Here is a 13,326-nt window from a genome sequence, read left to right on the forward strand (position 1 = left end):
AAGATGATACTGTACATCACTCCAGTCCATCGCTCACTGATCGCTTTCTGTGTGTCTACACTACTATTTCTAAGCGTGTTTAGCTGTTTATGGTACTGCATGCTAAGCCCATTGAGCATCATTTCCCCTTAGCTTCCCCTGAAACAAGACAACACAGAAACAAAGGGGAGTTCACTCACTCAGAAACAGAGAGGAGACCAAGCAGGTGGTAGAAACATGACCTTTCTCCATAAGGTCAAATAGCTTTATTGTGATTAAGCACTACAATACAGTATATATCCATAAAAAAACTCTATAGTGTATATAAATTATTCCTTCCATTCAGTAATTCTTTTTTTTGTCTTCAATTTTTCATTTCCATTACAGCTTTGGTACAATGTGATTTTATTATATTTTTAAATACTTTTAGCTTCACAAACTCAACACAAAGTACAAAACTAATCCGAATCGGGGATATTACAATCTACACAGTGGTGTTCAGTGGTAGGAAAAAATCTTACCTCAATGAATTCATGTCACTAGCTAAGCTATAAAGGCATACCTAGCAGACATGACAAAAATATGCACCATTAACCAGCAAACATTTTTTTTTTTCAAAATTTATTTTATTTTACTTCTTTTTTTTTTTTACAGATTTTTCCAGCAGCAAATCACTTGAGCATAGTCAGTACTTATGTCCTCAACTGATTATCCTGTTGTGATCCTCTTCCTTTGAAGGCCATGAGTTATTTGTCAAATAATGCACCGCTATCCTCGTATATCCACACTAAGCCACAGTGTCAGTACTTGACCTGCCACCCTGCATTATTAATGCTCGCACAGTTTGTCCTGCAGCTGGCAGAAATAACTGGAACGTTATTGGAGGGGCAGTGTGGGGCAATCAACCGTAGGTTGTTCTGTGGGGCAGGAGGTATGACATTACAGTAGACAGGCATTCCAGTGGCTGTAAGTGTTCCTTGACCTGATTGATTAGGTAGCATGATTGGTTGTTGATATGATTGTTGCGGCAATCCTTGAGAACCCTGGGTCATTGGCACCTAGGTACGAATGTGGTGAAACATAGGAAAAAAAAGAGTCATTACTAAGCAAATTCAAGTAGGTCCCAAGCATCCCTAACTTTCTTCTAGCTGAATTTGAACATACAAGATGTTCTGAGAGAACATGTCACTTTCTGCTGCTCAGAACTGTTCTTGTGCCCAAGGCTTTTCTTTGTTAGAGAAGGGTTAATGAGAAAACCCTCTACTCCTGGGTCTAGGAAGCGGGTCTGTCATGATCTAGCTGAGTATGAATTTCTGGGATCACTGCAAACGGAAGGCTCAACCCTGGTATACCTACACCACCTAAAAGGTCTAAACCTTTAACTTGATCATTAACCTTTAAAACACATTTTCGATATAGCAGTTCTGAAGATGGAGGGGGAAAATTTTACCCTCGAGCAATTCCCCCATTTCCATCTGGGTTTCTGTAATGTTTTCAGGGAAGCTGAGGGAAAAGGTGAATGCCTGCTGAATCTGTGCAATCTATTAAAATGAATTAGATCTTGTTTAGTTTTTTTAACTTTCCAGAGGGACAAGAAGAAAATACAAGCACAGGCCACCTTGCAAGGGCTAGCGGTGTATCTCATAGAAAGCAGGCATAAAGTTGGGGAAGTAACTCTGGGTAATTTAAGGACTTGCTAAAAAAAATCAAGCCCCTGCCTTCCCTCTCCCTAAAACCCAATAACCAAAGATCTATCTGGCTACATCTTTTTAAAGAAGACATGAAAACATGGTGAGATCCTTGGCAGAAGTCTCCACAGATGAGTAATTTTTAACTGAATCAGACAAAGCCCTCGACTTCATTACAATAAACAATACTGCGCTGGCAAAAAAAACCCAACCCAAAAAAAAAACCCCAAAAAAGGACAATGTTCTGTCTTTTTTCTTTTTTTTTTTTTTTAAATTAATATTCTTTACAGGAAGAAGTAGAATTCCTTCATCCTTTCTGACATTTTACCCATGCTGCAGGCTGTAATAAATAGTTCATTTCAAGTATTACCTATTCAGAATGAAAATCAGGAATTCTAAGAATACGTAAACAGGAAACCAGTTTGACTTAGAACTGTACTCATCAGGAGGCCTCCTGCCACACACTGTCCGAACGAAGTAATAAACACCATTCTGCAATACAAAACCTTAATCCAACCACACACTCTCTGAGAAAAGGAATCTTTCCTTACAGCTCCCGATACCTGATAAGACGACATGGCTGGATACTGCACCATCATGCCTTGCACCTGATTTCCCTGTTGATTATTCATCAGGTTCTGGCTTTGGGGCGGCTGCTGCATTCCCATGAGACCCTGGAACCCCTGCTGCTGGTTCGGCAGGACAGGCTGATAACCTGGAAGAAGAAAAGACAGCTTCAAATACTTTGTCGCTTTTAGGGGTAAAATTAAAACTGTTTTAAGGAACAGCAAATGATGTCATCGCTTCTCCTTGTGGTTGTCAGAACGTTGCTCGATTTCTAGAGAAGCATTGCTGGAAGTGAAAATTGAAGGGGAATAAATGAGTGCTGTGAGTTTGGTGGTCCTGGCAGGCTAACACACACGGGCAGCGTACTTTCCTCATGCTCTTTAGCCCTGTGGCAGAGACCACCCCAAGGGATGCCCTGTAAAGCCCTGAATGGACACAGGGTGGTCCTGGCCTTCTGGCTACTCCCTCAGAGGCAAAACTCCCACCAGCTTCAAGGACACCAGTATTTGGCCTTCACAGTCTAATCTGGAAGTTCTCTTTCACGTTTCTTACCTTACTCTCTTACCTTTCCTGTACTGCAGCTCCCTAGCACAGTGTAAACAGAGGAGGCTTTATTTAATCAAGGAGGATATCTGTATACACACTGGCTCCTACTTGCAAGGCTTTTTATATGATCACAGCGTATTAAGGGTCATATTCTACCCTACTAACTTCATATCTGGCTAAAGAAGAAAATGATAAATTAGGAAGTGTCTTGTCCTTCCCGTTGGTCAGTGGGAACTCTGCTGACACACAAGTGAGGGCACAGGGATGAGAAGTTGGTGCTTCTGTTTCAAGACCAAAGTCACCACAACACTGCAGGTTTTCTGCTGGGGTGGCTCCTTTAGGACTAATGGAGAAATGGCCAAAGCCTGGATGATCTAGAGGGCGGAGCTGCTAATGGGGCAGAAGCATGGTTGGGAAGTGGTGCGCTGCTTAGCAGCCACATGATTCCAGCCTGAGAATGAGCCTCACCGGGTGGAAGTGGTCTGTCTGGGTGACAGCGCTGTTTAGAGATGAAGGATTTCACGGAAAAAAGCAGGAAAGGAAAGGAAGATGCAGGAAGATCCTGTCCTTGATGAATGCAGCCAGCCACAGTTGTTATGAACCTAAGAACAATTTCTCTTTAAGACACCCTGCGTCCTTTAGCACTCGCATTTCCTTAACGCCCGGTTACGCAGCGCACTACTAACTCCACAGCGATGCTCTCGGAATAAGAGTGTTTCAGGCAAAGAGTTACCAGGAGGAGCAGCGCCGCAGTATTTCTGTATGAAAAATGCGTGTCACGTTTGCTCAATTTATATTCATGAACACAGTACACAGTTCAATATACTTCACGAATTGGAAATCATCACCTGGGTATTTCCTCATTACGTAAGAGAAATAAAGTAATGAGTATCTCTGTTTCTGCTGGTCTAATGTCAACTGATCGCTTTCCTTCAAAATCTTTGGTGATGCCAGAGAAATATTGGGTATGTCTGATCAATTTTTTTGGCATTAAAGATGCCTTTCCACAGATACGAGATTAATGTCTCCAGTCAAATGAGCAAAATAATAATAATAAAAAAAAAAGTAATTCCATGAGTGATTAACTTGGCTGGGATATAGCATCAAACATCTCCCAAATGCACCACATTATTATACATTCAAATTTACTCTTTTCCTATGCACAAACAGAGTGTCAGCATATTTTTAGTCACAAAAATTACCAACATCAGAAGTGCTGTAACTGAGTTTACAGAAGGCTTATACAGCAATAATAAAATTGCAAGTCCTCTTCTGCTCTCATATACCAATTACAGGGGAGTTGGGGGAGGGGGAGAAAGGACAGAAATAAAAAAAAATTAGGCCTCCTATTCCAGTATTTGCATGACTGGGACTTTAAGCAGAGGGGAGTCAACTGACAGCAGAAGCAGCAACAGTAATTCATCTCACTTTAGGGTCATCAAAGCTAGTCCCAGATGTTGTAACAAATGAAAGATTGATGGTGGACCAGGGATCAAGTGATGATAAGTTGGGGAATGCAATCAAATATCGGATCTGGGCTCACAGATTTGGACCAAGATGCCCTGGCAGAGAGCAGTGGACTGGTGCTCTGCAGAGACAGACACCAATGGGGTTGAGAGAACCCCCTCTGTTATCTCCAGTAAATACAATCACATTCCCAACTATTGATGATACTCTGGTGTGTACGTTTGAGCATAGAGCTAGCTGTCTCTCCACCTCAACTTGGCGTTCCAGATTCTCCAAATACAACAAATTCACTGTCCAACAGAGACACGATTACACTGAGTGTGTAAGCATCACCTCATGGGGCTATTGCCCTGGAAATCTCCGTACTAGCAAACACTGCTTAGTACACGACACAAACACGCTCCACGCTTAGGTGCGGGAATACAAAAAGGTGACAGGTTAAGAAGAGCTGGGGTCCACTAGGCTATGGATTATTATTTTAGCAATCTTACTATTCTTCGAGGACCTCAGCAATTTCTCCTGCCCACAGGGCCTGTTCACCCCTCACCCTTGTCCCAACGTGCAGAATCCTGCTCACACCCTTGAAAGTGAGAAGACCCCTTTCCTACTCCCTCGGTGAGGCCTTTACAACACACTTGATGACACAGAGAGGGCCTCAATACAAGCAGATAAATGCGCCATATGCACCCTAACGCACTTCTAATGCAATTAGATGGGAGTAAAGAAGTATTAATTATCTCATTGTCTCATGAAACTTCTTTGCTGTAAAGGGAAATGTAGTCACCTCTTTGGTCCAGAAGGAAGTACTGTGGTCTCTGGACCATTTGCTCCTTGACATGTGGATGGAAACTGGGATGTTTAAGGAGATTACTGTCCTGATGTATCTTCACAAAGATGCTGGCTGTTATCTCTCCCTTATATACACCTCATGGACTTCTTTTTTATCATCACTGCCCTTTGGAATACAATGAAGTTACGGATGTCAGACCTTGCTGCAGAACCTCAGTACAGTATTTGGTCAAAATCCAGCATCCTCTAAGCTCTGCAACTCAAGTAAAGCTATGCCTCTTTACCTGACAGCAAAGTCTGACCCTTTACTACGCTAAATAGGTGAAGAAAGATGCGAGTCCATGCATTCCGTTCAACATACAAATCTGGTAAGGTGAAAAAGTATCCTCCAGCAGTGCAGAGAGTGTGCAGACTATTAAAAGGCAAATTAGTTTGCCTACAAGCAGCTCTATAAGTGAAAAGGGTGGTAAAAAAACAAAGAGGCCCAAGTTCGTTCTGCTAGACAGCTTCTGTTTAAATACGAACGCAAGGGGAAGAAACTGTCATTCAATGTGGCAATCCATCTGAACAAGAACTTGTTTAATAATATCAGAAACCAGCTGCTCTGAATTTCCTGCCTCCGCAGCCCAAATTCTGCAAGTCTGACTCTGCATGCCATGCAGCATTTGACACGGATCCGTCAGTGTTCACCGTGCACCTTCACACGGCTTTGCGCACTGGCAAGGCTAAAAATGGAGGTGGGAGAATGGAAGTTCCACGTAACTGACAGTCATAACAAATCAACCTTTCAGCATTGTTCATTAAATTATGTCATCACAGCAATTTTTTTTTTTTTTTTGAGGGCACAGACTATCAGGGATCACTATCCTCCCCACCCCCATTACTTATTTTTTGCACACACAGCAGCTTCAATCCTCAGCTCTGCCATGCTTCTGACACGCTATTTATTTTTCAGTGAAATGAAAACAATGCATTGTTCTCAAAAGTCTTGGGAAGTGATGGTAATGCATGAAAAGCCATGCACCACTGGGCAGAGATGGATGTTTTGGAGCTACATAGGTGTCAGGAAACAAGCGAGAACAGGAAGTGGCACCATGCTTTCTGCGGCAATAGTTTTCTTCATACTTGCTCTTTTGCTCATTAGCTTTCATACTACATAAAGTGTAATCCTTAAAAGCCTCTTTACTGTCCCCTGGGAACGTACATACGTGGGTTATTTTCTAATGGCAGTACACATCAGATGAACCATCCTATTACTGCAAGCTCCAGGGCCTCTTTACTGCAATTATATCATCCTGCTCTATGTTATCTCTGCTACAAAGGAGGATTTTTTAAATCAGGGCAAACATGAGAGACATTGTTAAACAACCAGAAGAACAAATCGTGCACAGAATTTCAATGAACGCCTCAGAGGAAAAATGAGCCTTGGATTGCAGTCGAAATGGAAGAGGCTGTCATACCATCAAGGTAATTCTCTGAACCTTTGCAGCCTGCATCACCACGCTGACAGTCAGCTAACTTAAACATCCCAGGGGGAGAAAGACTGCGTGAAAGGCCCACAAATGTTTTAATTCCTTAATGAGGCTACGGAGCTCAAAAGACAAGACACGGTGGTCTTACACCTCTGCCAGCAACATCAGCCAGAGCCGTAATTAAAGCATGTTTGGCACTCTCCTGGCCTCAGCATACATCCTTCACGAACGGCACATCCATGTTTGGAGGGACTGTTTCATTGCTCATGTTAGACGTGAAGCATCTATTAGCAAGATAGCTTTGTAACACGTGTATCAGCCCTCCGGGTAAAGAGTAATCAGCTCTTCAGCTGACAAGTGTTGCAGTCTGGCACCAGTCCCTGAACTGCAAACCTTATTGTATTCCTACCACTTGAGCAGAGTCCTTGCATCTAAGCCCATCTGATGCAAATGCATAAATTCACGGTGGCTTTGATGTGAAGTGATCTGAGAGCTCATCTTCTCCCTTCCCGCTTCACTCAGTGTAGTGCCAGGAGAGGCCAAGCCATTGCCACCAGCGAACCCAAAATGCAGGAACCTCGGCAACACGCCGCAGCAAACCCCAGAATAAATTCAAAAGGAAAACTTCAGTGGGTCCAACTGTGCTGGACACAAAGCTACACAAATCTGGTCATGCTCCTGCCTGCTCCGCAGTGCCTTCCCACTGTCCTATGCCCCCAGGACAGACCAGCTCACCCTCTGAGGCAGCTGCCACAGGAGCACCGGGGAGGGACTGAATTTGAGCTCCCATGGAAAAACAAAGGGAGCGAGCACCAACCTCCATGTACAGACACAAGGGAATACTCTGTGATGCACTAAAAATGGGGTAGCAGCAGATTCTGCACCCAGTCCCAAGTGCTGTGCTCGCTTCAGGGACTTACATTTGCAGAAGACTGCCCAAGACTGGTAAGAGAAGAGAGATGGGAAGAGAGCTACAAAAATCATCTGGGGTCAGAAATTGCACCTTTTTCTGGGAGACCTAACGAGCCCACACTGCTAAATTTATTCAAAAGATGCAGAGGTATATGCTGGTAAGTAGATCTTGAACAGAATCAAACATGGTGTAATAAAATTACATGGTTGAAGATAAACCTAGAACTGTAGATTAGAAATGAAATTCAAAGTTTCAGCAGACCCTCTAAGTAACAAGGGGGCAATTAAGCCAGAGAGGAAGCATGTTTGCTATCACCAGAAACCTCTAAAATGAGGATGGACAGCTTCATAGAAGATATTAATCAGTTTAATAAGAAGTTCTGGGAATAAAGATAAGATTAGTGTGTGCTCTGTGTCCAGTATTATTCAGAGCATTATATCACACGTTCCAGACCTGAAATACTTAATGAAAATGTTAGCCAGTTAGCTCCTAACACTTTTCCTGTCTTCCAGGAAAAAAGGACTAATCTTTCGCGTGTGAGACAGGATCATCTTCCCAGATCTCCCTCCCTCAGATCACATATTGCAATGACACACAGTTCATTTCAGTAGATTTTATAAGCTGAAGAACAGGATGGGTATCTATTCCCACAATTTCTCTAGGCTGCATTTTCCTTCACTTTTTACAATAAGCTCCTGGTAAGGTATTAAAATGGCTGGATGCAGCTTTTACTCTATAATCGTAGAAACTTACAAGACCCATAAGAAGTTACTAATCAGAGAAGGAAAAATATCATTGTAAAAGCACAGTTCAGTCATGCACACATTAGTAAATTTGGTAAAGTTTTTGCCACCTTGTTCACTTGCCAAAAGCTCTAAGCTGGTTCATCCCAAAGTACCAGCAAAACTAGAAGGAAGAAAGAAAACGAGGAAAGAAGTTTAGCAAGATCAAACACTTGTGTCTTGACACAAAGAAGCTTTAGATTCTCAAGCAGACCCTAAATGCTATCTGCAAAATACAAGGAAAGGAAGCCAGGCTGGAGAACCCTGCGTGAGGACAGCTGGCCAAACTGTGGGAGGTGTATACTGAAAGCCCTTCCCAGCACAACTGGGAGCAGGAATTTGAGGCAGGAGGCTTCTAACAGCCAGAACAAAGCCCGCTCTGCTACAGAGATCCACCAGCCCCTCCTGCCAATGTTCCTTTCCTCATCTGAGGTCCTAAAGTATTGGAATGCAATCAGATGTTTTACCTCCTATGTGAACGTCCTAACACCTCTCCCTGTATACTGCTCACTGTAGAGCAGTGCTGCTCCATGGTGCTGTGCTCAGACTGGCTTCCCACGTTACCCATTAGATTTGGGTGGCTGCTGAAGAAATTTGGGGTGTGTGTTTCATTACACAGGTCATTACCTGGCCAGTTTCACTGCAGATGGAGGACTAAAAGTCTCACGGAAAACATAAAATTAAGCAATAAATTTAAGCTGATTTTGATTTAAGCCTCACCCCAAAGTGTCTGCAGTTTGGAAGACTCCCGCAGAAGACACACTAATTAATGTCTCCCTGCTGGTGTGTCATTTTCTCTGTGAGTTATGAAGATTTAAATTGCATCTCATGTAGCTGGAATCCAAAACACTTTGTAAACAATTTTGTAGTTGGCTTTAAAATCCAAGGCATACTGCAAACCAAATCTGCTGCAGTTGATCAATCCACTCCCACCGCGTCTGCTTTCTCACTGCAATACACATAAAAATGTCTTGACCTAGTAAGATATTTGAGCTTTCTGTTCCAGTTGAAGAAATCGGAGATAATTTCTCGGTGTGAACTGGATACCATGTCAGCTAAAAGGTCAAACATGTAAGAGCTTAATGCTAAATTCATCCCCTTCCCCCTCAAAACAGAAGACTCTGAAATTACGTCATTTAGTTTTCACACACATACAAAGGAAAAAACAAGGATACCTATGCCTGAAATAATGGAGTCTTAAGAAGCAACAGGTAACTTGGAGGTATGAGGTGGCTTACAGCACATGTAGCACAGCACACGTGCCAAAACCCACAGCAATATACAGACGCCTTCCCCACGGCACATCGCAGGCTCAGACCCCCCCAAAACAAGAGAAGCCTTTTCACCTAAGTGACTTCGAGCTTGACTTCTTTCACTTCAGGTCAAAGCACATCCTGTTCCAGCAGTACAGCTTGCTGGAGGAAGCATGGGGTATTACGCTAGGTTGTTGTTGTGGGTTTTGGTCAAAATTTACAACTAATGACATCGATGTTTTCAAGTCGTGCAAGATCAAAACAATTTTTAGCTAATGGCACTCCAGTTATGTTCACAGAAAACACACAGCGCAGTAAATATATTCCTAAACTGATTAAAATGACAGCAACTCAAATAATTCTCTGCAGAGCTGGGGTTATAAAACTGCAGGATTTTGAACTTAACTCAAAGAATCACAGAATTGTAGGGGCTGGAACGGACTCCTGCCAGAATTGTAGCTCCCTGGTCCCTACGTTTGCTGTGGCTTTGCTATGAGCACATTCATGCTTCACAAACCTGGTAACAGACCAACAGCCACATTTGTTGGCAGACCCACAGAGAAAGAGCTGTATTCACCTGCATTAAGGAACTCAGCAAGATGTATACGCATCGGAGATATGAGCCAGTCAGCCTTACTACCACAAGAAGAAAGATACTGGTCCAAAGACAGCTTGTTTTCCCCACCCCTCTTACTTCTCGCTGGTTTAAAAAATTAGAAATCCCACAAAATCAATAGTGCAACAATACCTTTACCCAGCTTCAGAAGAAGAAATCAAATTTAGAAATTTGCTACAATTTTGCATGATTTCAGAGCAACCTATGCTGATGAAAATACTCCAATACACATGACTTCTTTTGTTTTTTGTGGATAACAGCCCTGAAATCCCCCATCTGGGTAGTTCTCTCCAACTGCCAGAGCAGGACCTGTCTTATGTAGCTGAAGCTTTTTCATGAAGGTTTTTCATGAAGAATGAAAGAGGACACTCTTTCATTCTTCATGAAAAACCCCAAACCAAACTTACATGAAATCCTGATATTACCTAGGGGCTCAAAGAAACCAAAAGCAGAAAGCACGTGAAGCATGGATGGTTTCATGTTCTGCTACTCAAGACACTGCTGCCAATGGAGGGCACTTCTCTGCTGCTAATAAAATGGGAAAAGTTAGGAGAGTAACACAATTTCCCTAGCAGTGGAAACCTTCCCAGTTAAAAGACGTGTGGGATCAGAGCCTCACAAACCTATTTTTTAACTGCTCATCCTTTATAAATCAGAATAACATGTATCTTTACAAAAGGTAAGAGAGAGTGCTTTGTGCACTGACAGCCACTGCATAAAAGGAATGGCCTCATCCGGGTGGCAGAAAACCTCCTGTTGTGGTGGTAGAGATTATGCCAATGAGAAATGATGAAAGTAACACCGCGTATCACACATGAGATACAGAGCTTCTTACATATCAAAAAAACATCCATTCTTTTACCCTTTTTCTATGACCTCAAGTTCCAACTGCTGGAGACGAGCCGTTTATACGCATGCCCGCAGTCCCGCTGGGGAAAAATGTGTTTGCAAGGAGCACTGAACTGTTATTGAGAGCCTTCCACTTTATCATTTGAGCAACCACCTTAATGGCAAACAGACAAAATCATGGATATGATAAATTTATGAATCACCTAAATATGCATACCCAGCCCTCAGTTACTTTTCCACACTTTAGGAGAGCTGGTTTAAAACTCGGTGACATTACTACCAAGTAAAAAGGTCCAGACAAATAAGAGGTATGATTAAATGCTTTCATTACATACCTAATGAAATCACATACTGTAACATCTTCTGAGACTAAAATTTTAATTAAGGCAGGCTGGCATTTTGGCTTTTTTGCACCCCCCTCCCCTTGCTATGTTCCCAGGGAACAGCAGGTAAGGTCAAACAAAAAGCTTATGTGATAAAATTGCGTGAGAGTGCTCTTGGGAGACCTGGCATTATTAACAAGAACATGAAGAAGGGCACAGTTGAACAGTTCAAAGATAAACGATTGCATTCAGTTTACTTTTTGCTATCAACCGAAGAACCTGAGAGAGCTGTTATTTGACAAGAAATGTATATAAACAGGCATCAAAGAGAGCTTGAATGGATACGAATATAGGAGATTCAAGGTTGGGGAAATATTTTTTTCTTCAGTTTAAAATCTGGATCTATTCATTTACTTCACTACACAAAGAATTTCTAAATTATAGGGACAGCTTGAAGAATGACTTGCTACTAGTTGACGCTGAAAATAAACCTGTTCTTGATCAGAACCTAAAACCATGTTATATGACACTTTAATCGCCTATTTTATTCCCTTTTAAAGACATTTTTATTCTATATTTTGAGACCACTTAGCACCGTTCCCGTTCTTCAAAAACTATGACACAAATTGTTTTGCTCTTCTCCTTAAAGATATATCTGAAGATAAAAGGAGAAGCACCTCTTGCAGACACGGTATATAACACAAAGCTTCCATAAGATATAGAAAAGAAAATTCTATTTTTGAGACAAAATCCTTTTATCTCACTTCAGTAAAAATATAGAGGGAACAGCCAGCTGCAAGCCAAAATAATTGCAACACAATAATGCACGGCTCCATTACAGCAGCGTAATTCTGGTAAAGCAGCTGATCCAGGATCTTGGCACTTGCCCAGACCCCAGAGCCTGACTTAAATGCATTAACCCAGACAAAGCATGTGCAGCTGTTTTGGTAATCTGAGGCTTCTGCATTTTATTGGGAGACCATTTTTATTGGAGACCATCTCCCCATCTCTAGGGAGATGGGCTTTGGAAGCATTTCCCTTTGGCCAGTATGACAAGCAAGGGTTTACACTGGAGCGGTGTAAAAAATGCCAGCTGAGGTGCCTGTGGGGACCTGGCAAATATTATTCTGAGAGGGGTGAAGCCTTCTCATCCCCACAGAGCTAAGGCACTGAAGGAACACATTGCAAGTTGGTGCACGGTTCTTGTGACATTAGCAAAGTCGCAAACAGGGCTAGGGAAAAAAACAAGTGTAATACTTCTGCTCCCGGCCCCTGATGCTAATGAGAGCTAATGCAGACCTGTGGACAGGCCAAGAGAACATTACAGAGAAGTTATGGCTTGCTCTTAAGAGAGCTTGACGGCTTAAAGACCAAAAGACATGCAAGTCCAGTTACAGCCCTTACTACAGCCATAGACCGTTACACTGCTGTTGTCTGCTGCAACTCCCCTTTATGGAATATTTAAATATACAGCTAAAATGCCAATGTGAAAGATCATTAGTGCTGACAGCAAGATTCCTTTAGCATATGGCGCACTGTAGGTCTTGCCTTACATTGAAAAGTGGCATCTAGAGAGATGCCCTTGCCAGCAAAGCACTGTAAGAGTTTTAATTTTGAGTGACTACATAACATTACGGTCAGGATTCTGCTGAACTCAGAGAGATGGTGTCCATGCATTCTTGTGGAAAACGTGAATTTTCTTTAAAGCCAAGATCCACAGTGAACTGTGATGAAATTAAGCACATGATTAACTGTCTTATTGCTATTCTTTTCAGAAAAAAAAATCCACAACCAAAAAAATAGCTTTGGATGAAATCCCAGGAGATCTTACAGCAGCCTTCCAGTACCTGAAGGGGTCCTACAGGAAAGCTGGAGATGGACTTTTTAGAAGGGCATGTAGTGACAGGATGAGGGGGAATGGTTTTAAATTGAAAGGGGGTAGATTTAGATTGGATATTAGGAAAAAAAATATCACTGTGAGAGTGGTGAGGCACTGGCACAGGCTGCCCAGAGAAGCTGTGGCTTCCACCTCCCTGGCAGTGTTCAAGGCCAGGTTGGATAGGGTCTTTGATCAGCATGGTC

General features: G+C 42.4%; 1 protein-coding gene across 9 annotated transcripts in view; it reads right to left on the reverse strand.

The window, feature by feature from the left end:
* Positions 1-215: 215 nt before the first annotated feature.
* The window catches only part of ARPP21 (cAMP regulated phosphoprotein 21), a 202,026-nt gene continuing 188,915 nt past the window's right edge, over positions 216-13,326 (reverse strand). For all 9 annotated transcript variants that reach the window (XM_084260254.1, XM_084260257.1, XM_084260255.1 and 6 more), the window contains 2 exons: positions 2,231-2,382; positions 216-1,037 (listed from right to left, as the gene is read on the reverse strand). In XM_084260254.1, the coding sequence (XP_084116380.1) occupies positions 780-1,037; positions 2,231-2,382 (410 nt within the window). In that variant the 3' untranslated portion in view covers positions 216-779. The remainder of the gene's footprint in view (positions 1,038-2,230; positions 2,383-13,326) is intronic.

The sequence above is a fragment of the Gallinula chloropus genome, assembly GCF_964237585.1.
Source record: "Gallinula chloropus genome assembly, chromosome: 2".
Classification (NCBI taxonomy): domain Eukaryota; kingdom Metazoa; phylum Chordata; class Aves; order Gruiformes; family Rallidae; genus Gallinula; species Gallinula chloropus.